The 23473-nt window shown below is 39.9% G+C and overlaps 3 protein-coding genes across 3 annotated transcripts; all 3 read right to left on the reverse strand.

Moving 5' to 3' along the window:
- Nucleotides 1-133: 133 nt before the first annotated feature.
- Nucleotides 134-5942, reverse strand: LOC104422099. The gene is made up of 4 exons (XM_039306906.1): nt 5780-5942; nt 1302-1767; nt 772-1203; nt 134-457 (listed from the first exon to the last, which is right to left on the reverse strand). Exons 1-3 carry the CDS (start codon nt 5940-5942, stop codon nt 1155-1157), a joined length of 678 nt encoding a protein of 225 aa, XP_039162840.1. The 3' UTR covers nt 134-457; nt 772-1154.
- A 12051-nt stretch (nt 5943-17993) lies between these two features.
- On the reverse strand, nt 17994-20002 carry LOC104434770 (G-type lectin S-receptor-like serine/threonine-protein kinase At1g61490). The gene is made up of 7 exons (XM_039306907.1): nt 19513-20002; nt 19344-19451; nt 19084-19238; nt 18791-19001; nt 18448-18685; nt 18211-18361; nt 17994-18128 (listed from the first exon to the last, which is right to left on the reverse strand). Exons 1-7 carry the CDS (start codon nt 20000-20002, stop codon nt 17994-17996), a joined length of 1488 nt encoding a protein of 495 aa, XP_039162841.1.
- A 5-nt stretch (nt 20003-20007) lies between these two features.
- On the reverse strand, nt 20008-20802 carry LOC108955340 (G-type lectin S-receptor-like serine/threonine-protein kinase SD1-29). Its single transcript, XM_018862923.2, has one exon. The coding sequence runs from the start codon at nt 20800-20802 to the stop codon at nt 20008-20010; it is 795 nt and encodes a 264-aa protein (XP_018718468.2).
- Between the last annotated feature and the right edge of the window lie 2671 nt (nt 20803-23473).

The following is a 23473-nucleotide window of genomic DNA, read 5'->3' on the forward strand; positions in this document are numbered from 1 at the left end:
AAGGACGACCACTAATAATCACTACCACACTATGAGAACAAGCACCACCGTGACCTCAACAAGCACTGAATAGGAAAAACAGGTCCAACACAAGCCTATAAGTCTCATCTAAAGAAGAAGATCAGGCCAATCATTAGCAGAACCGATCAAAGGCACTGAACGTTGAACACAATGTGTTGTAACAGCGACAAGCTTAACAAGACATAAAGTTGAAGCAACATTAAAATTCACTAAAATCCCATCCCTGATACTATCAAAACCACATGAAGCAACAGAAACTACCACAGTTCGCAGATCATCGGATATAAAAAATGCTTGTGCTCAAGAGTAACAAAGCAGCACTGTATCTAAGCAGCTATTTGCTTCCTTAAAAGTCTTCAATTCGCTTAAAATAATTCAGGGATCAGATCCTGGTATATAATTCCATCCGGGCGAGCATCCAGCACCACAAGGACTCCTGTTTCATCAACGCACCCAATTCAAGTGAGCCACTAAATTGTAAAACAAAAGGATTGCAAAATGAAGCATGTGTCAATGCAAACACCAAGCGTCTCAACTATCAGCTGAAATACCAGTAAAAGATATGGATATCCACGCGATTGCGATGAATTAAAAGGAGATAACAAAACAAGCCATTTCAAGATGTTTTGCAGACAAAAGCCAGATTCATCAGGTTTTGGAAAAGGTTCAGCTGACTCTTAAGAAATGACATATTTTACATTCTCCGGCAAAGAAAAACATATTTTACATTCAGGTACCACAGAGAATTACCTGGCGACAACCAAGACTCAGTGGAACTGCTTGGTAATGGAGCAAGCCAAAGAATGTTCCGCAAGTTCATTGAATCATCATAAATTACATTTGAACCTGAAATGCAGCTGTCAGCCTCAGCAACAAGACCATGGACTAGACAAAAGAACTAATAACTTCCAATGCAATATGCAAGGCTGCATATTTCCATCCCCAAACATTTGCTTATTCTTTTGATTTCAACCCATGAGACTCTACCTAATCTTTCAGCAGACTAGAAGTTTGGCACAAGAATGAAAGACAGTATATTAAAAGCAATAATCAGAAAAGCATCGAGAGGTCTCTTTCGCAACAACTAAAAAGCTCTAAGCCAAAGCAAAAGCACCTCCTCCCATGAAAACATCTCAGAACCCTAGCTTGGTGCGGCGCCAGTGCCTGCGCTTCGCGTTGTACCTGAACGATTTCGGCGACAAAAATTAGGCCACAAAAAAATAAAATAAAATAAACAGACAGCTTTTTTTGGACAAAACGTGAAGGAATTGGATATGAACCTGATGGTGTTGTCGGTCCGCATGCGAATCCAGTGAGGGATGGGCCTGTTCTGCCTCATCTTCTTCACCAGCTTCTTCTTGATCTGGCGACGGCGAGCACGCGGCGACGGTGGCGCGACGGCGACGAAGGCACGAGTCTCACGGCACCAACGGCGGCATGAACGGCGCACCGAAGACGGCGGCAGCCGCGGCTCAACCCACGGCCAAGGGGGAAGAGCTCGGTTCGGGCGGAGGTGGTGACGGTTCGAGCAACGATGGCCGGACGGCCGAGCAAGCGGCAGCAAGAGGTGGTGATGGTGGCTTGGGGACGGCGGCGGTGCCTCACGGTGGCGCGGACGACAAGACAGCTCGTCGGGCTCAACGGTGAGATGGCTTGTCGGACGAGCAGTGGGTGGTGGGGTTCGGTGGCCAAGAGGTGGTGGTGAGTAGGGCGTGGGGCGGCGGTGTGGTGGTGGGTGAAGCAGAACCGGCGAGAGGAAGGAAGAAGAAGAAGAAGAGGTGGGGGTTCGGCCGAGAGAGGGGGAAAGAGAAGAGAGAGAGAGAGAGAGAGGGGAAAAGAAAAAGTGGGGGCAGGAAGTGACGTGAGGAGGAAAACGTGGAAGAAAGAGAGAGAAAAAAAGAAAGGGAAAGGGGGAAAGTTGAACAGAAGGGGGGGAAATCGTATGGAAGGAATTAGGGTTTTTTATTTTTTAACTTTGCCGCCGGTTCCGGTTCCTCAGGTTCCGGTTCCTATGGGAACCGGGCCCGAACCGAGAACCGCCGGTTCCCGGAAAAAGAGAACCGGGAACCGAACTGGAACCTCCTCCGGTTCGGTTCCGGTTCCCGGTTCTACCCGGAACCATGCTCACCCCTAGCCCCCAGCCCCTTTATTTAAAAAATATATGACGTAATATTCGGATTTATGACATATTTTCTAGTTAGTTTCTCTTTTTGGCTGGACCACATTTTTTCTTTACAAATCAACTGAATGTATCATTTTCAAGTACCGAATAATCGCCTCCCCCGAGTTTCAATATCACTATATTAATTTCTTTATCATTATGACATACACAACATCCATAAGAAACCATATCCCCTCTCTCTCTCCCCCAAAAAAAAAACAAAAAAAAAAACCACATGAGATTACTTTTGCACTTAGTGGCGATGGAGCGAAATAATATTATGTAATTTGCCTTTATCTACCCAGAAAATAGAAACAAAAAAAATGCAAACATATAAGATTAATTTATTCCAATAAGCACAAAAATACTGGTCTATGTTGATCATTTATGAAAAACAAAGGTTGTAATTTATGGCTTGTTTATTTTGCTGAAAAAACTCCTATTTTAGAAAATATTTTCCTAAAAATTAATTATTGTAAAAAATGTATAAATGAAATATTTCATGTCCATGAACAAGTTTAGGTTAACTTTATGTTAACTTTGATTTTGTACTCTTCAATAATCCTGCAATCCATAAATTTGAAAATGAATTTTTTTAAAATAAAATAAAATAAAATAAAATCCTTTGAACACAATCAGTCCCTCGAAAGAACATATCCTTGCCCGGAAAGCCCAAACAAGCACTATTTCATCTCATTTAAATCTATAAATGCCACAGGTTTTTATGTATATCGATTACCTAATCAACATCATTTACTTATCTTCAAAATAACATTAACTCACAAAACCTGGACTCGAGCTTCGTTGGAGAATGATGTTTTCCGGTGGTTTTCCGGTGGAGTTCGAAGGACGGAGGGGAGGGGTTGATTGAGATCGTGTTGGACTTGCAGGATAGTGAGAAAAAGGATTTGATTGAGATTGATATTTCTATCACACTTAATACTAAATTAGCGATTCACCTTACTTATCGTATTGAATTTTTCGGTGAATTTTTATTTATTTGGATGAGGAAGAGAAATGGGATCTTGTATACATCGACGGTTTGAGGTATAGAAAACTAATTACTACTCAATTTGATGGCAAAAATTTCAACAAATAAATTAATGGCCTTAATTGAAGGGGTAAAAATGACATTTTACTTATTAGTGCATACTGATGATGAAGACCCGGTTCACTTTCCTTGCCCGGATCATCGTCTCGCGGGCACGGGGGCGGGAATGGGGACTTGCGGGGCCCACCCCGCATAAGTTGAGTACTTTTTTGAATTTTTATTTTTTATCTTTAATGGTGTCATTTACTTATTATGTTATTGTCTGCTACTTTTGCTAATCTCCCTCTATTTTTCTACGGTTGTTTTAGATATTGTGTGATTGTAATTATTTCTATAACAGCATTACTAGGTGATTAATTTTAAAAGCTTATAGTGATTTGAAAACAAAAGAATAGCATTTGTGCTTTTTATTTTTTTTTTATTTTGTTGGATTATTAATTTTTCTAGTGGCAAAATCACATTTTTTTTATACGAGCGTGTCCATTAATGTTAGCATTTCTTTTTATGATTTCAAATGCCTTGATAAAGGAATGAAGTTTGCCATCATCGGCAACAATGTAAAATTGTTCATTCTTTTAAGTCCGTCTTCCTCGATGATAGTCCTAATACCCTTAATAGTTATGCGTGTGCGCATATATGCATTGGTATATAAACGTGTCATGTTCCATTAGCTAGTGAAGAGAATATTGACATGAAAGGGCCGTGACACGTCAAAGGAAAAAGAAAAAAAGAACTAGAAAACGTTAAAAGAGAGAGAGAGAAGCAAACAATTTTGGTCATTAATGATTGATTATCCTAGTTTTCAAAATAAAATACCGATTTGGTCATTTTTTTCATCCCTGATTATCTTGTTGCTTCCATGAGTATAAACTTTGACTAGAGCATATCATCCGATGACATTTTCTGATAAGATGGTGGTCTTGCGATCATAATAGTTATGGTTCAAATTGAATGTTTTGTCATCACTTTATGAACGTTCAATCCATTTAATGTGAATGATTTTTTTTTTAAATACCTGACCCTAAAGATCACCGTTTATATCACTTAAAAAAATGAATGAATGAAAATTAATTTCATTATCTATCAAAAAGTATAAATATAAATTATTGTCGTTGATGAATTTTTTTTTTTTCATTTATTAATTATTTCAGATGACATAAACAATTATTTTTCAGACCATTGATTATTCGTGAAACAAAGCTTTCATCTATTTAATTTAGTCTCACAATTTTTCGTGGTAAATTCCAAGAAAATGGCAATCTTCGAATGCATGTTATTACAACAAGGAAGGACCTTCTGTGAGTGATAGTGTCGATACCTGTTGCCACGTGGCAACAGCCCATCAGCTCTCTTCAATGGCGGGAAGAATATCATGAGCCATCGGTTTCCAATTCTGCAATCTTTGCGCACCAATCCCTCCTTATTCCTCCAATTCTGTATTAGTGGTCCTTGCTGATGTCATTGGCGAGAAATATCACAGCACAGCTCGGAAGAATTATACTTATATCGTAACCAATGTGGTGCTGTTCTCCAAAATCAATTTTGTTGTATATATTGAGGAGTGCAATACATTTTGCGAGAACATAACTTTCATCTATTCATTTTAAATCACTCTTAACCGAAAAGTTTACCGTGGCTAGTACACTTGTTAGAGTAGTACTAAACCTTGTTAAATCAAGCCAGTCTCGGCATTTTGCTCTAATAGTTGAAGTTGTATCGTTCCTCTAATAATGAATCAGCAAATGTTGCCATGAGGTTAGACCGTGAGAATATGGATTTCCCATGTTTCAATGATAAGTATTTCCACAATTTGTAAATTGCAAAGTAATATCCTATTTGGGTTTCAGTCGTGTTGACACCTAAATTTTAACGGCCCGTTTAGTCATTTATCGCATTAAAAATTAGGGTTTAATTTTATAGCATATAGATTTAGGTGCATTTTATTTATTGGACCGGTGCGGAGTGAGGTCAAATTAGTTGGATTAAGCCCACGAAGCGAGCAAGTCGGCCCAAGCCCATACTTTTAATGATCGAAAATTATCTTGTGGGAAAATTAATTTTGAAATTTCAATCGGGATATGAATTTTTTTTTAGATATGGCAGATGGGTAAAAAAATATTGCGATTTGTCTTTAGAAGATTTGGATTTAGAAAAATTTCATCTTGATCTCGAATCCTTATCAATATGGGATAAATTTTGTGAAAAAGATTTGCGAAGATTGATTCGAAGTATAATTTGAAAATCTAATTACTTTCCCTTTTAAAAGGCCGTGCGTGCGAGAGGTTTAGGGGGCTTCCTTTTAAAAAAATTCAGAAAAAGAAAGAGAGAGAATAGGCTTTTGCTAGGTTTTTTCGGATCAAGGAAGAGGAAAAAAAGCAAAAAAGTAAAAAAGTGGGAAGTGAAAAGGAGAGTAAAAGGAAGAGACAGAGGAGGAGGCGGAAAAGCAGAAAAAAGGGGGTGATTTGACCCCTACTGTTCATCTTCTCTCCAAGTTTGCTGCCCCCGCGTTGCTTCTCCATCCGTGACTACCCGCTCCTCCGCATCACCGCGCGCTCCACCATCGAACCTCTGCCCGAGCACCGGATCCCGAGTTCCCGCGACGCCGTTTCTGCTCCCCTCGGCCCGAAGCTCCACCACCGCACCGACCCACGACGGCCCGACTCCGCCTCTGCTGTCGCCGATCTGCAGCGCCCCTGTCCGTGACGCCATCGCCCATAAGCTCGTGACACCGGCACCGCCGACCCAGCCCTTCCGCGAGCACGGCCATGCAGAAGCCCGTCGAAGCCGATCACCGAATTTCCTCGCTGCGCTGCCTTGATTTCTGCCGATCCGGAGCTTTTCCTGCCCCGCTCCGCCCGCTCGAAGCCGTGAGTCCACTACTCGACGACTCGCGATCAACACCCACGGAGACCCCTGCAACGCTCTTGCCCCTCGCCGGACCTTCGCCGGAGCCCCGACCGCGACACCCTTGCTGGACCGACGGTGACCACCACACGGGCACAAGCTTGTTTGGAAAACAAAAAAAAGGAAAAGGGAATTAGGTAGATTTTTATTATTATTACTGTTTATCTAGTTATAGTTTTTTATTTTCTTTTATATCTAGTTTTGTTCGATGGAATTGTTCCTCTTAAATGTTTGATTGAGATTCCAACATGAATTGGCCCCTCAAATAAGAGATTGACAGTCCGATTTTCGAGCCCGAAATCCGACTCGCAATCTCTCACAAAAATCGACAATCCAATCTCAAGCCCGAGATTCGATTCGCGATTTAATTTAAAATTGGCCAACCCGATCTCATGCGCGAGATATGGTTCGCCAATTTTAGGATATCAATCTTATCTTGTTTGATTTGCTATCGTCAAGTTGGTTGAGTCAATCTTATTTTTGTAAAAGAAAAATCCAAAAAAATATTTGAATTAGATTTGCTTTAGGATTAAAATTGCAATCTTATTTCGAATTTCTTAAAGAAAAACACAAAAAGAATCATTGTGCATATTAGATTGCGATTGCATGTTTCATTTTAAATTTAGATCATCTTTTTTAAATAAATTGCATTTTAGATTTAGATAATGTCTTAGTTTAAATTAGGATTTAATATGACTTAATTCTAATTTAAATTAGATAGAATCTTAATCTAGCTAGATCTTTTCAAATTTCATAAAATCTGTCTTAGGATAAATTAGTTGCAATTTCTAGGATAGATTGCATTTTTTAAATAAAAAACGTCATTTGCATGTCATATAAGATTAGTTTCATACAATGCACGTCATTTAGTGATTTTTGTTAGGTGCATTTAATTAGAAATTGCCCGTCATTAGAATTAAGTCATTAGATTAATTTAGATTGCATATTTAAATGTTGCATTTCTTTAATTTCGAATCTCATAAAAATACAAAAAAAATTATTTAGAATAAATCATCTCATGCTTAGGATAGATCACATGCTTAGTTATGTCATATTGCTTAGATCATATAGCTAAGTCATGTTGCCATGTCATATCATTCATGTTAAATTAGTGGCACGCATTGCATATTGCATGTTTTTCATTAATTAAGTGAAAACAAAACAAAAATTGCGTGTTAATTAGAAATCATATTTAGGACTGCTGATATGAATTCTAAACTAACATTGCAGATGCTTTCGTTGCTTTGAGGTAAGTCCTGCAATTTATTTTCTGCTTTACTTGAGTGTTAAATTGGTGGTTTGCGCACACTGCATGAACACCTCACATGTTAGGGAATTAGTTTTAAATCAATCCAAACTCCTTGCCAAACATTTTTCAAAATTAAAAGAATGGTACCGAAAGGGCATTAGAGAAATCTAGTGTAACCAAGTCCCCGTACCCATAATCTCTGGTTCATAGAAGTAAAGTAAAACTCCCGTTACTTTACTTGGGTTTATAATCGACCCACCAAAAATAGATTAGTGGCGACTCCTAATTAAAACAATTACATGTTAAGAACTTGAACCTAAGTCGCGAATTGGTATGGGCTTGGGAGAGCCCGAGTTAAGTCTAGGCTTAACAATCCATTAGCCAAACCCTAGGTGGTTCACACCCCAAAAACTTTGGTCGCGACAGAAGCTTGGCGACTCCGCTTAATTACTGGGACTTGAGTTGAAATTCTTAGTGGACTTAGGCCAATTTTCTTTTTTGAAAAAAATGCTTTTGTTTGGCAGCGAGGATTCCAGGTACGTCCCTAACATTTAGGTGTTAAATGTTCTTGCAGATTGGGAGGTATAAGGGGAAGTGTTTGCTAATCTTTGTTATGCAGGGAGGTGTAGGAATGTATGGTTTACTTTCATATATGAAGTGTTACTTGATATAAATTGTCATGCATGCCTTGCATTTATCACTACACTTAGCACACACAACCTGCCGCCGGACCTGGGCCGCATTGGATCATTTAGGATGGTATTGAGATGGATACCACTTCGACCGCATGCTCGCGGTATGAGTCGCCCATCTCAATCCCGAAGTTTCTTTCATGGTGTCAAGAGTACCCACCTCGGTCCGCATGCCCGCGACCCAGTCGGCTCTTTGACCAAGCCGGAGTCATGAGGACCCGACATAGTCCACAAGCCCGTGGCTAGTCCGATCATCCTTGTGGCTCCACTTTGATAAGCCTTATAGAGTAGAAATCGAGCCACTTAGCATGTGCATGTCTATGTGATTGCCATTGATTTTTCTTGGCGAAGTAAGTCTTCTATCCCTATACTATGCAATTTACTTTTGGTCCATCCATGACAATCTAGGTTATTCGTTTGATCTAATTCATTTATCAATTAGAAATCAAATGAGGAATTGCCATGCAATGAATTATTTGCCAAAAAAAACTCTGGAGAATTTGTTTTCAATTCATGTTTAGGAGATTTGGTCTTGTTAGGGTGCCTAGCTTTATTTTCCTAGTCCATTTTTAGAAAATGCCCTTCTTGTAAGAACTTTTCATGAATAAGTGAAAAAAAATGGAAAAATCGATTAGATCATTGTCATGGATTGACTTTCTATTTACCCTCATGTTTACATGTTCCCGTTCATTTGAATTAGGTGATTATGGAACGATCCCGCTCACCCATCCGTTCACGATCGAGTTAAAATGACGGATAAAAAGAGCTTATCTCGTCAAGCAAAAATGTTGCAATCTATCTTTAGTGAGAAATTGCGACTCCAAGAAGAGAACCAAGAAGACCTTTTGAATCGTCTCATTTTCCTGAGGTAGTCGAATTTGATGCCATCATGAAGAGGGTAGCAACATATCTATGGAAGAATATCAAACCTGAAGGGCTTGCATCACAAGATCAAGAAGGGTGAAGAATTCAAGTACACATGATTCATGGTCTTAAGTAGTTCGATTTCCTCATTTAATTAGGGGCATGCACCTTCCCCGCATGGGAATTCTTATTGCTTTTAGGGATTGATTTCAATTTATTCTGTGCTTGAGCATCACATTCCAATAAATGTAATTTGATTGATGGATATCAATAGAATTACAAGTTTTGTTTTGAGGATATGATGGGGTATGCCAAACCAGTCCAATGACGATATCCAACAATAAAAAGAAAATATCATCCAAGGAGAATTCTGATGACTGGGCTTCTTCATGCTTCCTCATCCAAAAAGAATTAAAAAAATCATTTTTAAGCCATTTCCAAAAAAAAAAGCATGCGTTAGATTAGCCTTGTTTAATTTTCTGACTCATTTACTTCATGTTTCAGAGCATTACTTTCTTGACCCGATAAGAAAGCATCTGAAAAAAGGCACATCAGGTTGCAATTGGTTCAATTGTTACTCAACAAGTTTCTAAAGAGTTAATGTTGGTCACATCTCGATACTACTTGAAATTTCCATCTTGAAGGGCCAAACAAAGTGTGTTCCATTTCCATGCTTGACGGAATTTTCATTCTCGCCCATTAAATGAGGAGCAAGTTAAAGAGGATCATCCATCTTTGATGAAAGAGGTACATCTCATCTTTAAACATAAATAATTCTGGAATTGACACTCTATTCTTTTCCTTGCAGATGACGAATTGGGGGCACTACAGATTCTAGTAGTGACATGACTGAGACAAAATCTCAATCCGAGCCAAAATGGTTGTGCAATTTGAGTTTACTTTGAGTTGCATACTATCCTATTCATGCACGTTCTCTTGTGCAGGAGCAAAAGCCAGAATGGAGTATTCATCAAATCAAAAAATGGATTTTCACTTTTGATTGATAGAGACAATCCAAGGACATCCATTGCTAAGACAATCCCTTCGTGGGACAATTCATTGAATGAATGCTGAAAATCATGTTTTGAGTGCAATAAATTATTTGTTTTGAAGTCACAAACACTTTTCATGCTTAAAGTTGCTGGACTCTTTTGAAAAGAGAATTTTCATATTGATTTAGCTCACCAATTTCATGTGGAGATTTGTCAAGATATACAATTTAATGGAGTGACTTCAATGCTTAAAAATGCTGAATGAGACGTATCAGGATGATGAAAGGCAAGCCTTATCCTATACACAGTCCCATACTTATACACTTGATACACTTGTGAGATGAGTGTAGGAAGTTCCATATCCGCAAGGTAAAGAGTTCTCTCGCAAAGGTACGATAACCGAAATGATGAGAGGCAATTCATTTCTCTATCCTAAACACTACAGTGATCCGTTGCTTAACCCTTTTGAGCCCATACACTTATGGATATTCTTTTCAAATTACCCCTGTCAAGAACCACCCCACTTTGGGGCAAATTGGAGGGTAAGATAGCACCATAAAGTAAAGTGAATGGATTGAAATTTTCTTGCTTTCACTTGCATCAATTTTCAAGTCGTGCTATTACATTGAATTCATATGGTAATTTAAGTGCCTTAGGATGATGAAGAGCATTTCTTTCTCTATCCTACATACTTATATCCTTTGCATAGCCCATTTGAGCCTGCAATTTTATTTCTTTAAACCCAGTTGGTGATCATCCCCCACACTGGGGCAAGGCAAGAGACATATGAAGACCTTTGAAAGTTTGAATGTCATTCAAAGTGTAATTGCTTGACACATGCATAGAAATCAAAATAGAATTAAGGGGCATGAAAAAGCAGTGTGCCTGGTAAAAGCAAGGCCAATGCCCATGAAAAAAAGTGAAGAAAAAATGAACAAGAACTAGGGGCATGAAAAACAGTGTGCTTGATAAAAGCAAGGTCGATGATGCCCATAGATGAAAAAGAGAGTCAAGATAAAGACTATCTGTTATAAAAAGATTGTATCTCCAATGGAGCAATACTCAAAGAACTCAAAAGTTGAGTTTTTACAATCAATGGGGCATTTCATGAAGACAATCCCCGATGATGAAAAAGAAAACTGGTGGCAATGCCAAGATGATCACCAACTTTCACCCTTTATACACATTTTGAGCATGATGATCCTTTCATTTCTCAACCCATGAACCTAACCTATGTTACGTCCTTTACAAAGTCTCTTCAGATTAGGGCACTTAAATTAACATAGGAGTTCACATGTTTTATGCATCGCTCGAAAAAGTGCGAGCAAGATTATTTCTTTCTCATTTTGCGGGGTTCTTGACTTGTAAACCCGGAGATGATTAAAGAGTTGTTCTTTCAATAGCCTTGACTCAAAGAGTCCCTTTGTTAAGCCGTTGACCGAGCCCTCATTATGGTCCCTGTTAAAGACCTCTCAGATTGGTAAGGTTGTACCGCTTGCGAGAAAACTCGGACCCTTGTTAGTATGATGACAGTGAGATGGAGTGATTCTCATAAAATAGAATCTAAATGAGAGTGAGTGAAAGTCCTTTTTAACTGAAGGTCTCTCATTTGGTATTCTTAGGAAATCCATGTCATGAGTGAAGATTGTCTTGAATGATAATTCTCTCAAGTGGAAATTTGGGTGATGCAAAGGTCATTATGCATAAACCCCGATTGAGTTGATGAAAGCCTCACTAAATTTTGAAATGTGCATTCTAGAGTAGCTTAGATTGTCTATCTCTTTGATGAATGCATATCAGTTTTTGCTCTAATTCATGTCTGACAGGTAATTCAAGTTCCTTTCAGAATGTTTCATGATATTAGAAGATGAGAAACCTCCATCAGGAGGTGAAAGACCTCCACAGGATATCTAAATTCCAAAAGACATATCCCCAAGGATTAGAGATATCACCAGGTAAGTATATCTCTACCATACTCTAAAATACTTGTCATTGTGCAGGTATTCTCTCTCAAGTACATCGACACTTGACTTGGTCAAGTTGTCCAATTATATTGACCTGGCATACTTTCGTAGCCCAGAGTCATTTTCATCGACTCGGCGTGCTTCCATAGCCCGATGTCGCCTTTAATAGACCCGGCGTGCTTCAGAGCCCGGAGTTCTTGACCTGGTGTGCTTTTGTAGCCCGAGTCCCTTTAATAGACCCGGCGTGCTTTTGTAGCCCGGTGTCCTTCATATTGACTCAGGCGTGCTTTCGTAGCCCGAGTCATTTTCATTGACTCGGCGTGCTTCCGTAGCCCGATGTCTCTTTCTTGACCTCGGCGTGCTTTCGTAGCCCCGAGTCCCTCTTTATCGACCCGGCGTGCTTCGATAGCCCGGTGTCCTTTATATTGACTCCGCGTGCTTTCGTAGCCCGAGTCCTTCTTTATTGACTCGGCGTGCTTTTGTAGCCCGATGTCCAGTTATATTGACTGGGCGTGCTGTCATAGCCCGAGTCCCTTTTGAAAACACCGACACTCGGCCGAGTTGTCTCCCAAATATTTTCCTCCGATTCAATCTGATTAAGGCGACCGAAGAATGGTTCGGGTCCCGGTCGATTGACCTCTCACAAGGCTGGGCGACCGAAGAATGGTTCGGGTCCTAGCCAAGCAAAACCTCGTTTAGGCGACCGTAGAATGGTACGGGTCCTAGACAACATTTATTGCTCTAACAAAGGCGACCGTAGAATGGTACGGGTCTTGGAAAAGCAATTTCTCCATTCGGCGACCGTAGAATGGTACGGGTCCTGAAAATCAATTTTCCGTCAAGGCGACCGTAGAATGGTACGGGTCCTCGACAATACCTATTCCCTATTTTAGGCGACCGTAGAATGGTACGGGTCCTAGAAAGTGAATCCCCGTTTAGGCGACCGTAGAATGGTACGGGTCCTAGACAAAACCTATTTCCCTATTCAAAGCGATCAGAATGGTACGGGTCCTGGAAGGTAAATCCCGTTTAGGCGACCGTAGAATGGTACGGGTCCTAGACAAAACCTATTTCCCTATTTAGGCGACCGTAGAATGGTACGAGTCCTGGAAGGTAAATCTCCGTTTAGGTGACCGTAGAATGGTATGAATCCTAGACACAACCAAACACTGTCATACTAAGGCGACCGTAGAATGGTACGGGTCCTGGGAAAGCAGTTCCTTACAAAAAATTTATGCCGTGCATCAGGGCGGCCCGTAGAATGGTACGGGTCCCGGGAAAGCATTTCCTTACAAAAATTTCTGCCGTACTGGGCGACCGTAGAATGGTACGGGTCCTGGGAAAGCAGTTCCTTATAAAACATTTCTGCCGTATTGGGCGACCGTAGAATGGTACGGGTCCTAAGAAAGCAGCTTCTTTCTGCCATACTGGGCGACCGTAGAATGGTACGGGTCCTGGGAAAGCAGCATCTTCACAAAGTCATGTTACTATTCTAGGCGACCGTAGAATGGTACGAGTCCTGGACAAGTAACACCCACTACCTCGAATTACTCTATCCTCCTCGAAAGTAAGTTATTTCAGGTAGGTTCATCTATCATTTGCATTAGCATTTCCATGCATCATATAAGTTGCATTAAAAATGGGATACATTTCCCGACAAAAAATCAAGTCATTCAATGCATGTGCATGGTCAAAATTTAGGTTTCAATTTATCTTTGAATGCAACCTCTTCAAGCTCACCTTCAAAGAGGGGCAGCTGTTGACACCTAAATTTTAACGGCCCGTTTAGTCATTTATCGCATTAAAAATTAGGGTTTAATTTTATAGCATATAGATTTAGGTGCATTTTATTTATTGGACCGGTGCGGAGTGAGGTCAAATTAGTTGGATTAAGCCCACGAAGCGAGCAAGTCGGCCCAAGCCCATACTTTTAATGATCGAAAATTATCTTGTGGGAAAATTAATTTTGAAATTTCAATCGGGATATGAATTTTTTTAGATATGGCAGATGGGTAAAAAAATATTGCGATTTGTCTTTAGAAGATTTGGATTTAGAAAAATTTCATCTTGATCTCGAATCCTTATCAATATGGGATAAATTTTGTGAAAAGATTTGCGAAGATTGATTCGAAGTATAATTTGAAAATCCAATTCCTTTTCTTATAAAAGGCCGTGCGTGCGAGAGGTTTAGGGGCTTCCTTTTAAAAAAATTCAGAAAAAGAAAGAGAGAGAATAGGCTTTTTGCTAGGTTTTCTTCGGATCAAGGAAGAGGAAAAAAAGCAAAAAGTAAAAAAAAAAAAGTGGGAAGTGAAAAGGAGAGTAAAAGGAAGAGACAGAGGAGAGGCGGAAAAGCAGAAAAAAGGGGGTGATTTGACCCCTACTGTTCATCTTCTCTCCAAGTTTGCTGCCCCCCGCGTTGCTTCTCCATCCGTGACTACCCGAAGCTCCTCCGCATCACCGCGCGCTCCACCATCGAACCTCTGCCCGAGCACCGGATCCCGAGTTCCCGCGACGCCGTTTCTGCTCTGCCCTCAGCCCGAAGCTCCACCACCGCACCGACCCACGACGGCCCGACTCCGCCTCTGCTGTCGCCGATCTGCAGCGCCCCTGTCCGTGACGCCATCGCCCATAAGCTCGTGACACCGGCACCGCCGGCCCAGCCCTTCCGCGAGCACGGCCATGCGAAGCCCGTCGAAGCCGATCACCGAATTTCCTCGCTGCGCTGCCTTGATTTCTGCCGATCCGGAGCTTTTCTTGCCCCGCTCCGCCCGCTCGAAGCCGTGAGTCCACTACTCGACGACTCGCGATCAACACCCACGGAGACCCCCGCAACGCTCGCCCCTCGCCGGACCTTCGCCGGAGCCCCGACCGCGACACCCTTGCTGGACCGACGGTGACCACCACACGGGCACAAGCTTGTTTGGAAAACAAAAAAAAGGAAAAGGGAATTAGGTAGATTTTTATTATTATTACTGTTTATCTAGTTATAGTTTTTATTTTCTTTTATATCTAGTTTTGTTCGATGGAATTGTTCCTCTTAAATGTTTGATTGAGATTCCAACATGAATTGGCCCCTCAAATAAGAGATTGACAGTCCGATTTTCGAGCCAAATCCGACTCGCAATCTCTCACAAAATCGACAATCCAATCTCAAGCCCGAGATTCGATTCGCGATTTAATTTAAAATTGGCCAACCCGATCTCATGCGCGAGATATGGTTCGCCAATTTTAGGATATCAATCTTATCTTGTTTGATTTGCTATCGTCAAGTTGGTTGAGTCAATCTTATTTTTGTAAAAGAAAAATCCAAAAAAATATTTGAATTAGATTTGCTTTAGGATTAAAATTGCAATCTTATTTCGAATTTCTTAAAGAAAAACACAAAAAGAATCATTGTGCATATTAGATTGCGATTGCATGTTTCATTTTAAATTTAGATCATCTTTTTTAAATAAATTGCATTTTAGATTTAGATAATGTCTTAGTTTAAATTAGGATTTAATATGACTTAATTCCTAATTTAAATTAGATAGAATCTTAATCTAGCTAGATCTTTTCAAATTTCATAAAATCTGTCTTAGGATAAATTAGTTGCAATTTCTAGGATAGATTGCATTTTTTAAATAAAAAACGTCATTTGCATGTCATATAAGATTAGTTTCATACAATGCACGTCATTTAGTGATTTTTGTTAGGTGCATTTAATTAGAAATTGCCCGTCATTAGAATTAAGTCATTAGATTAATTTAGATTGCATATTTAAATGTTGCATTTCTTTAATTTCGAATCTCATAAAAAATACAAAAAAATTATTTAGAATAAATCATCTCATGCTTAGGATAGATCACATGCTTAGTTATGTCATATTGCTTAGATCATATAGCTAAGTCATGTTGCCATGTCATATCATTCATGTTAAATTAGTGGCACGCATTGCATATTGCATGTTTTTCATTAATTAAGTGAAAACAAAACAAAAATTGCGTGTTAATTAGAAATCATATTTAGACTGCTGATATGAATTCTAAACTAACATTGCAGATGCTTTCGTTGCTTTGAGGTAAGTCCTGCAATTTATTTTCTGCTTTACTTGAGTGTTAAATTGGTGGTTTGCGCACCTGCATGAACACCTCACATGTTAGGGAATTAGTTTTAAATCAATCCAAACTCCTTGCCAAACATTTTTCAAAATTAAAAGAATGGTACCGAAAGGGCATTAGAGAAATCTAGTGTAACCAAGTCCCCGTACCCATAATCTCTGGTTCATAGAAGTAAAGTAAAACTCCCGTTACTTTACTTGGGTTTATAATCGACCCACCAAAAATAGATTAGTGGCGACTCCTAATTAAAACAATTACATGTTAAGAACTTGAACCTAAGTCGCGAATTGGTATGGGCTTGGGAGAGCCCGAGTTAAGTCTAGGCTTAACAATCCATTAGCCAAACCCTAGGTGGTTCACACCCCAAAAACTTTGGTCGCGACAAGTCGTTTCATTTGGTAAGCATTACTAGATTTCGATCCTTTCAATTGGAAAGCAGTACATACTTAGTGAAAGAAACTGAGCTATTAAATGATGAATCGACAAATTTGTCATGATGTTGAGCAATGGGATATAAGATATTTTATTATATAATTTCATTCTTTTGTGACTATGAACTCAAAGTGCATTGTTATAATGAGAAATGAATAATTTATAAAAATCTTTCATAAATTTGATCTTTATATTGTTTAAAAAATACAAAATATGTGTTAGGCCTTAGGATCATGATAAGCAACCCCATAAGTTATGGTTCCTTTTTCCTTGGGACACACGTAGAACGCTAAACATGTATATGACAGAACAACGTACATAAATGATTGATGTTGCGATGATAAAGAAGTCTTATGTTGTTTCAAATTAAGGTAATGCATTTTAAAACCATATCACTGATGATACACGACCAAACCAAAACGAACAATATTTGATAAGATCACCCAAAATGAAAGTTTACTTCCACATGCTAACCCACAACCATTAATATTTGTTTTAGTACTTAGAAAAAATTACGAAAATACTTAGAAAAACGAGGGGCAAAAAAAAAAAAAAAAAAAAAGAGATAGAGTGAGGGTTAAGAAAAAAAAAAAAGGTTAATATCATGAAAAATTCCAAATTGATATACCTATTACAAATTTACCCCAAATTAACTTTTTTACTACCAAAGTACATTTTTGATAAATTTACCATAATTGATACTCATGTGATAAATTTATCATTTATTAGTTTTTATAAATTTTATTATCAAATTATTGAGTTGGATGATATGCTCAACGATGGACGTCGCTGCATCGGAGGCGAAGCTGGTGTCAGTGTCGGTGCTCGTACCGGGCCGCGAGAACCGCCAGCCCAACCCCATCCCCATCTGCGTGGCAGAAGTAGGAAGAGGACGACGTGTGTTACCTGCTGGACTGGAGCATGCCGCTTGAGGCCCTCATGGCCGACAGCTGTGCCTGCAAGGGCTTCCCATGTGAGGCCACGCGGTTTGACTACGACAGTGGGCAGGTCTCGGAGGCCAAGTCGGTGAAAAAACTCGGCATGAACGACGAGAACGTCATCTACATCCGGGACAATAAGTTTGGCGACTAGGGTTAGAAGTAGTGTAAGGTATGGGTTTTTAGAAGTCAAAAGAAAAGGAATAAAAGAGACCACCGTGCGAAATAAACGGAGGAGAGAGAGAAGAGCGAGAGCAGTTCGAGAAAATGAAGAAAGAAGAAGAAAGGGGAAGAAGAAGAGGAAAGTGGAAAACAGAAGAGTACTTTCACAAACGCCTTACCAAGCCGATTCGACTTACATAAATTTGAATTAACCAAATTACTAGCGTACACGCGCTACTTCAATTCTATTGCAAAATCTATGTGAGGAAAAAAAAATTCAGAATTTCGACCATCATCTTCCTTCGACCACAGAATTCGTCATGGTGTTCACGGAGAAAATACTTTCCCCTTGTGCCTCCTTATCGTGACTTGGATTTCCCCTTTGGAAGGTGAACGTTGGAGGTCTCGGCTGATGAAGATCTGACTCACCGCTCAGCATCCAAACTACGGATAGCATGTTGGGTCAGTCCGTCATTTGGTCCTGCACACAGAGAAGCCCCACCTGAATGCATCTCATTGCTTCTAATGGCGGACAAGTATTAACTATAGCTTCATCCCTTAGGTCTGGTCCTCTATCTTCGCTCCACAATTGCCATGCCTGTAAGAATAAGAGAACATAGGGAGCAGAAATAGCCGAAGGATTATAGAAGATCACTCGAGACTGTACTCCTCACACTTACATAGGAAAGCAAATTGAAATGCTGGCCACGGTAGTATAAGCTCGTGTTCTTCTTGCCAGCAACGATCTCAAGTAGCAACACCCCAAAGCTATAAACATCGGATTTCTCAGAAAATATCCCTCCCATGACGTACTCAGGAGACATATATCCTCTGCAATTAATTATGATGTTAATAAATCAAGTTTTAGAGTTTCCTAATTTAATTTATAATTTCAGCAAGAAGGCTTGAATACTAACAGTGTTCCTACAACTTTGTGAGTATTTAGCAAAACTTGAGTGCCTTCGAAGATCTGCGCCAGCCCAAAGTCCGAAATTCTTGGGTTCATTTTCTCATCCAAGAGAATATTGCTTGCCTTCAAATCTCGATGGATAACTCGAAGGTAAGAATTGCGATGCAGATACAGGAGCCCACTCGCAATCCCTTGAATGATGCGGAAACGTGTATCCCAGTTGAGTTCTGCTTTCCTTTTTGAATCTAAGCAAGGAAGAAAGAGAAAGAATTCGTGACCTTAAATACTGCTAAGATATATATATATATATTCCATCAGCACAAGTATGATTTGAAAAGAGTGAGACCAACCAAACAGAAAGGAATCTAAGCTTTTGTTTGACAAGTATTCGTATACTAAAATCTTTTCTTCTCCTTCGACGCAGCAGCCCATGAGTCTGACCAGATTTCGATGCTGAAGTTTCGATATTAGAACGATCTCATTCTTAAACTCATCCATTCCTTGGCCTGAGCTACTGGAAAGTCTTTTGACAGCTATCTCCTTTCCATCATTCAGCATTCCCTGTTTCCGAACTCAAAGACCTGTCAGACCTTGGATAATGTCATAAAATTCCCTAAACGAACATCTTAGAGAAGGCTTTTACCTTATAAACGGGTCCAAACCCTCCTTGGCCAAGTTTATTTGTTGCATCAAAGTTGTTAGTTGCAAGAAGCAAGCTACTAAAACTGAACAGCGTAAATTCGGATGCGTCCTTTTGCTTCAGCTGATCTTTCCATGCATTTCCAGGTGACATTTCTCCTGTTTTATCAGTTATATCTGGCCGGTCAAGTGCCTTAGGAATTTGGCAAAGTTTTAAGATTACATTTAATGTGAAATTAAGCATTGGACATGAGCTGCTCGTACCTCTTTTGCTGGCTCTCCACTTCCAGAGACCGAAAATAGCAGTTCCAACAAACATGATGCCCAGGATGGTACTTATGCTGATGAGAAGTTTTGCTTCTGTCGACATGCCTGACATGAGAAAAGAATTGTAAGAAAGTTCAAACGAAACTCGTAGTGAAACTTCTTATACCTGTATTGTCATGTGCGACCCGAATATATACATCTTGCCCAGCTGTCGAAAACTCCTGAAAATCGATGAGATCTTTAGCCCAGACCAAACACCCTATTGGGCGGACATAAGAATAAGCCAAGCAAGAACAATTATTCATGCACCAGCTTTGGCATGCTCCTACATCTCTGATGTCTGATAAATATTCCGCAGAATCAGGCACTTTCATCTGGTTCATGTGTACAAAGACATCTTTCTTCACCTGCGTTGAAGGCGACCTGCTTGTGTTCTTCTGGCAATTCAATTCTGTTTCTCTAATGCACCCCCTGGTCCAAATCCCTCTGTTCCATTCTTCTTTTGATTGTGGCGTAAACCCTTTTATGCAACGGCAGATAGGAGAGTTTATTGAGTTGCAGATGCCAAAAGGACCGCAAGTTCCATAAACTTCGCAACTGTTGCTCGGTGCTGCAGAATTTTTCAACCAACTGTTGGATCCATAATCCCATGTCATTAGTGCTAGAATTCCTCGGGTGAAATGAAGGCATAAGCAAGAAAAGAGTTGTTATCAGTATCGGCAGAGAAATAGGTGGTTCCCTGCTTAGGATCTTGCTGGAGAGTGAACGAGCTAGAGTATGAGGATTGCATTTCTGGTATGCCGCTGAATGTTGATTTATCCCATGGTCCACTTCTCCAGTAAGGGGTGGAGCCATTCCAAGTGAAAAGTTGCGGCGGAGTCTCCGACGTAATCCTAGTGGCGAAATTTCCCGATGATGGATCGTTGTTGTTTTTCCAGGAAACTAAAACCCGTCTCTCTCCGGTTCTAGTGTTTAGTCCTATCTTCATGTGTGGTAGAATTGTATCAGTTGGATCATCAAAGCTTGCCCATACTTCAATAGAATTACTGTCATGAAGAACAAATTTTCCACCATCTAAAAGCATTGCTGCTGTATAATTTGACTGGACAGAAACATTGGTGGACCAAACTATGTTCTGTTGTCCATCCACGAGCTTCAAATTCCCATCACTGCCTATCGTTAATTTCGCAGACTGATCTGCGGACGTGAGTGGCGAATCCCTATTGGCCACCCACACGATTTTAGAAGGCGTCAAGTTCTTGTACCATATGCCAACATAATGGTTTTCCGACCCATTCGGCATGAAGAACCCAAGCTCGAAGATTTGGCCTGAGGAGACGAGAGTTTGGTTCTGAAAGAGCGGCTTCGATGTGGTAATATTGTTAACCGCGCCGCTCGCTATGTGTCTCGCCGAAAGTAGGAAGATGAAGACCAAGCAAGAGCACCAAGCATTCATGAGTCGCATAATAAGAATGACTGAATGAGCCCCACGAGCTCGGCGGCTTCGATTTACTCTGCACTTTCTGCAGATCAAGAATAGATGATCAAGACTTTCTGCCGAGCTGAACCTCGTGGCTCAAGGGTGGCTCCACTCCCTGTTGGCAGGGTCCGCCACTGTGAGGGCCAGCTAACATTATAATAAGAAAAAGAAAAGTCGAAAAGTCCAAATGTCAAAAGCCAAAATCTCAAAATGAAGAAAAGAAAGAGGGGGTGAGAAGAAGAGAGAGAGAACAACGAGGAATTTTGTTCAATCGATTTTTGGTCAATTTTGTTTTGGGGAATATATTGATCTTGAATTAGGTTAGTTCTTGATAAATTATGACCCAGTTCTCCCTAACACTTCATAACTATTGTTTTCATCCGAGCATATTTTCATTCACCATCAAACATTGAGATTGTTCCTCACCAATGTTCAAATTCGACTCAGACTCTCGATTTACACATGCATCAACCTCTTCATCAAAATTTGAATTTACTTATCTGTTAACCCATACAACAAACGAAATGGAAGTGTTGTTTAATCAATTATTTAAGGTCGTGCATCCATGTTGGAATTTAGAACAATTTCAAGTGACCGTAACTATAAGTCAACACAAATAGTCATTTTATGTTACGTGCAATGAGTGTACATCTAAGCCATATAAATTGCCGAGTTACTTCCGATCATAGAACCTTAATGAATTATTGTAATCATTTAAAGCCAAAAAAGTCAAAAAGAAGAAAAGAAAGAAGGGGCTGCTTGCTCAGGAAGAAGAAGAGAGAGAACAACGAGAAGACCATGCCAAGAAGGGGGGAATTTGCATTTGAAATCCCAATTCGTAAACCAAACGTTGTCGAAATGGGCTCAAATTTCAGTGTCGAGACTGAGGACTACGAGTTGATCTTTTTCATTCATGGGGAACCTTCTTTGAAGCATCTCTCTCTCTCTCTCTTCCAATTGCGGTTAGGGTTTCTTGTTGCACTTGTGTTAATCTTGATGAAACGTTGATGTTGAGCCTCTAATATATGATTAGAGAAGGAACTTTGTATGTCCTACTATGCTAGGTGATTAGTGGAAATTTTTGGGCGAAATCTTGGTGTTGTTGCCTTTGTCTTCTTAATATTCTGACATCATTATTGAAATGTTGCTGGTTATTGCTAGCGTTAAAATCGATTTTGGTCAAATTAGTTTTGGGGAAGATATTGATCTTGAATTGGCTTAGCTCTTGATAAATTGTTGCCCGATTGTCCCTAACACTTCATAACTGTTGTTTTCACCTTAGCATATTTTCATTGACTATCAAACATTGAGATTGTTCCTCCCCAATGTTCAATTTCATCTTAGACTCTTAGTTTACACCTGCATCATCCTCTTCCACAAAATTTGAATTTGCTTATCTGTTAACTCGTACAATAGATGAGATCGAAGTGTTGTGTAATAAACTATTTAAGGCCGTGCATCTATGTTAGAAGTTAGAACAATTTTCAAGTAACTATGTGTCACGCCCCAAACCTTTGAGTGCGTGCTTATCCATCTCTGGTCGATAATATCTTGCGACTTTCTAGGACGAGTTGCCGACCCTTTTATTTTATTGTACATGCGGAAGCGAAAATAAATCCCCTGACAGTAATCATCTCAAAATAGAAAAACAGAATAACAGATTTACAAACAAACATGCTTTCTGAGTCATGTACAAAAGTCCATGGTCAAAAGACTACAAAAGACTAGCCTTCTAAAAAGAAGCGATCCTAACTGACTTATGCTTCCGATCACCTCCTCTTAGCTCCAGGTCCTCCACTCGACGACTCTGAAAATGGTTATACAATAACAAGTGAGACAATGTCTTAGCAAATCCATGCTCTAAACCTCGATTAGGAGAGAAATACGCCTAGAAACGTCATAACCACACAATCATGCATTTAGTGTAGAGGACTTACTTCGTCTCAATTCCCCCTTGCAGGTCAGTATAGTTCATACCACAGACAGCCTTACAAATATGAGCAATAATTAAGCTCCAACAACTGGAGCGCCACACTCAATTCTCAAACCAGCACAAGGGTCCTGATTATAGGGCCAAATTGTTATAACACGTCATATACCATGCCATACAATTTTGTCCCATAATCCGGCACATCAATTCCACTCAACATATGTTCCAATTGGTAATTACACTCACTTTAGGGTACGGCCTACTCAATGATCGGTAGTCTACTAGCATAGCCAGGCATTGTCTCACCCCCATTGAGTACGGTTACGTCTCTCAAAGACGACTTTCCTGAAGGAGTATAGATCCAACCTCTACTGCAACCCAAATCCCAATAAATGGGTAACGTCCATCTGACACAGTTCGAGGACATGTTCTCTTAACCAGCACACGACCACTCACATTTGGCTCAGGACACTGTGCAATACACTCAAATGCCTCAATTAAAATAGTGATAATGGCTTATTTTCTTCGTATTAAAAAAATCCCGTGAAATTAGTCGTGCATGGGTACACGGTCATATTGGACCTGGAAATTCCATAACCCTCTTTTTAAAATCCCACTGGGTTATATATTATATAAAAATATTTTCGGTGTTTAAAACCCGACACCCAGGGTTTTCTGGATAAATATCAAAATTCATCAATTTTGGAATAAATGACC

The sequence above is a fragment of the Eucalyptus grandis genome, chromosome 2, assembly GCF_016545825.1.
Source record: "Eucalyptus grandis isolate ANBG69807.140 chromosome 2, ASM1654582v1, whole genome shotgun sequence".
In the NCBI taxonomy this organism is placed as follows: Eukaryota; Viridiplantae; Streptophyta; class Magnoliopsida; order Myrtales; family Myrtaceae; genus Eucalyptus; species Eucalyptus grandis.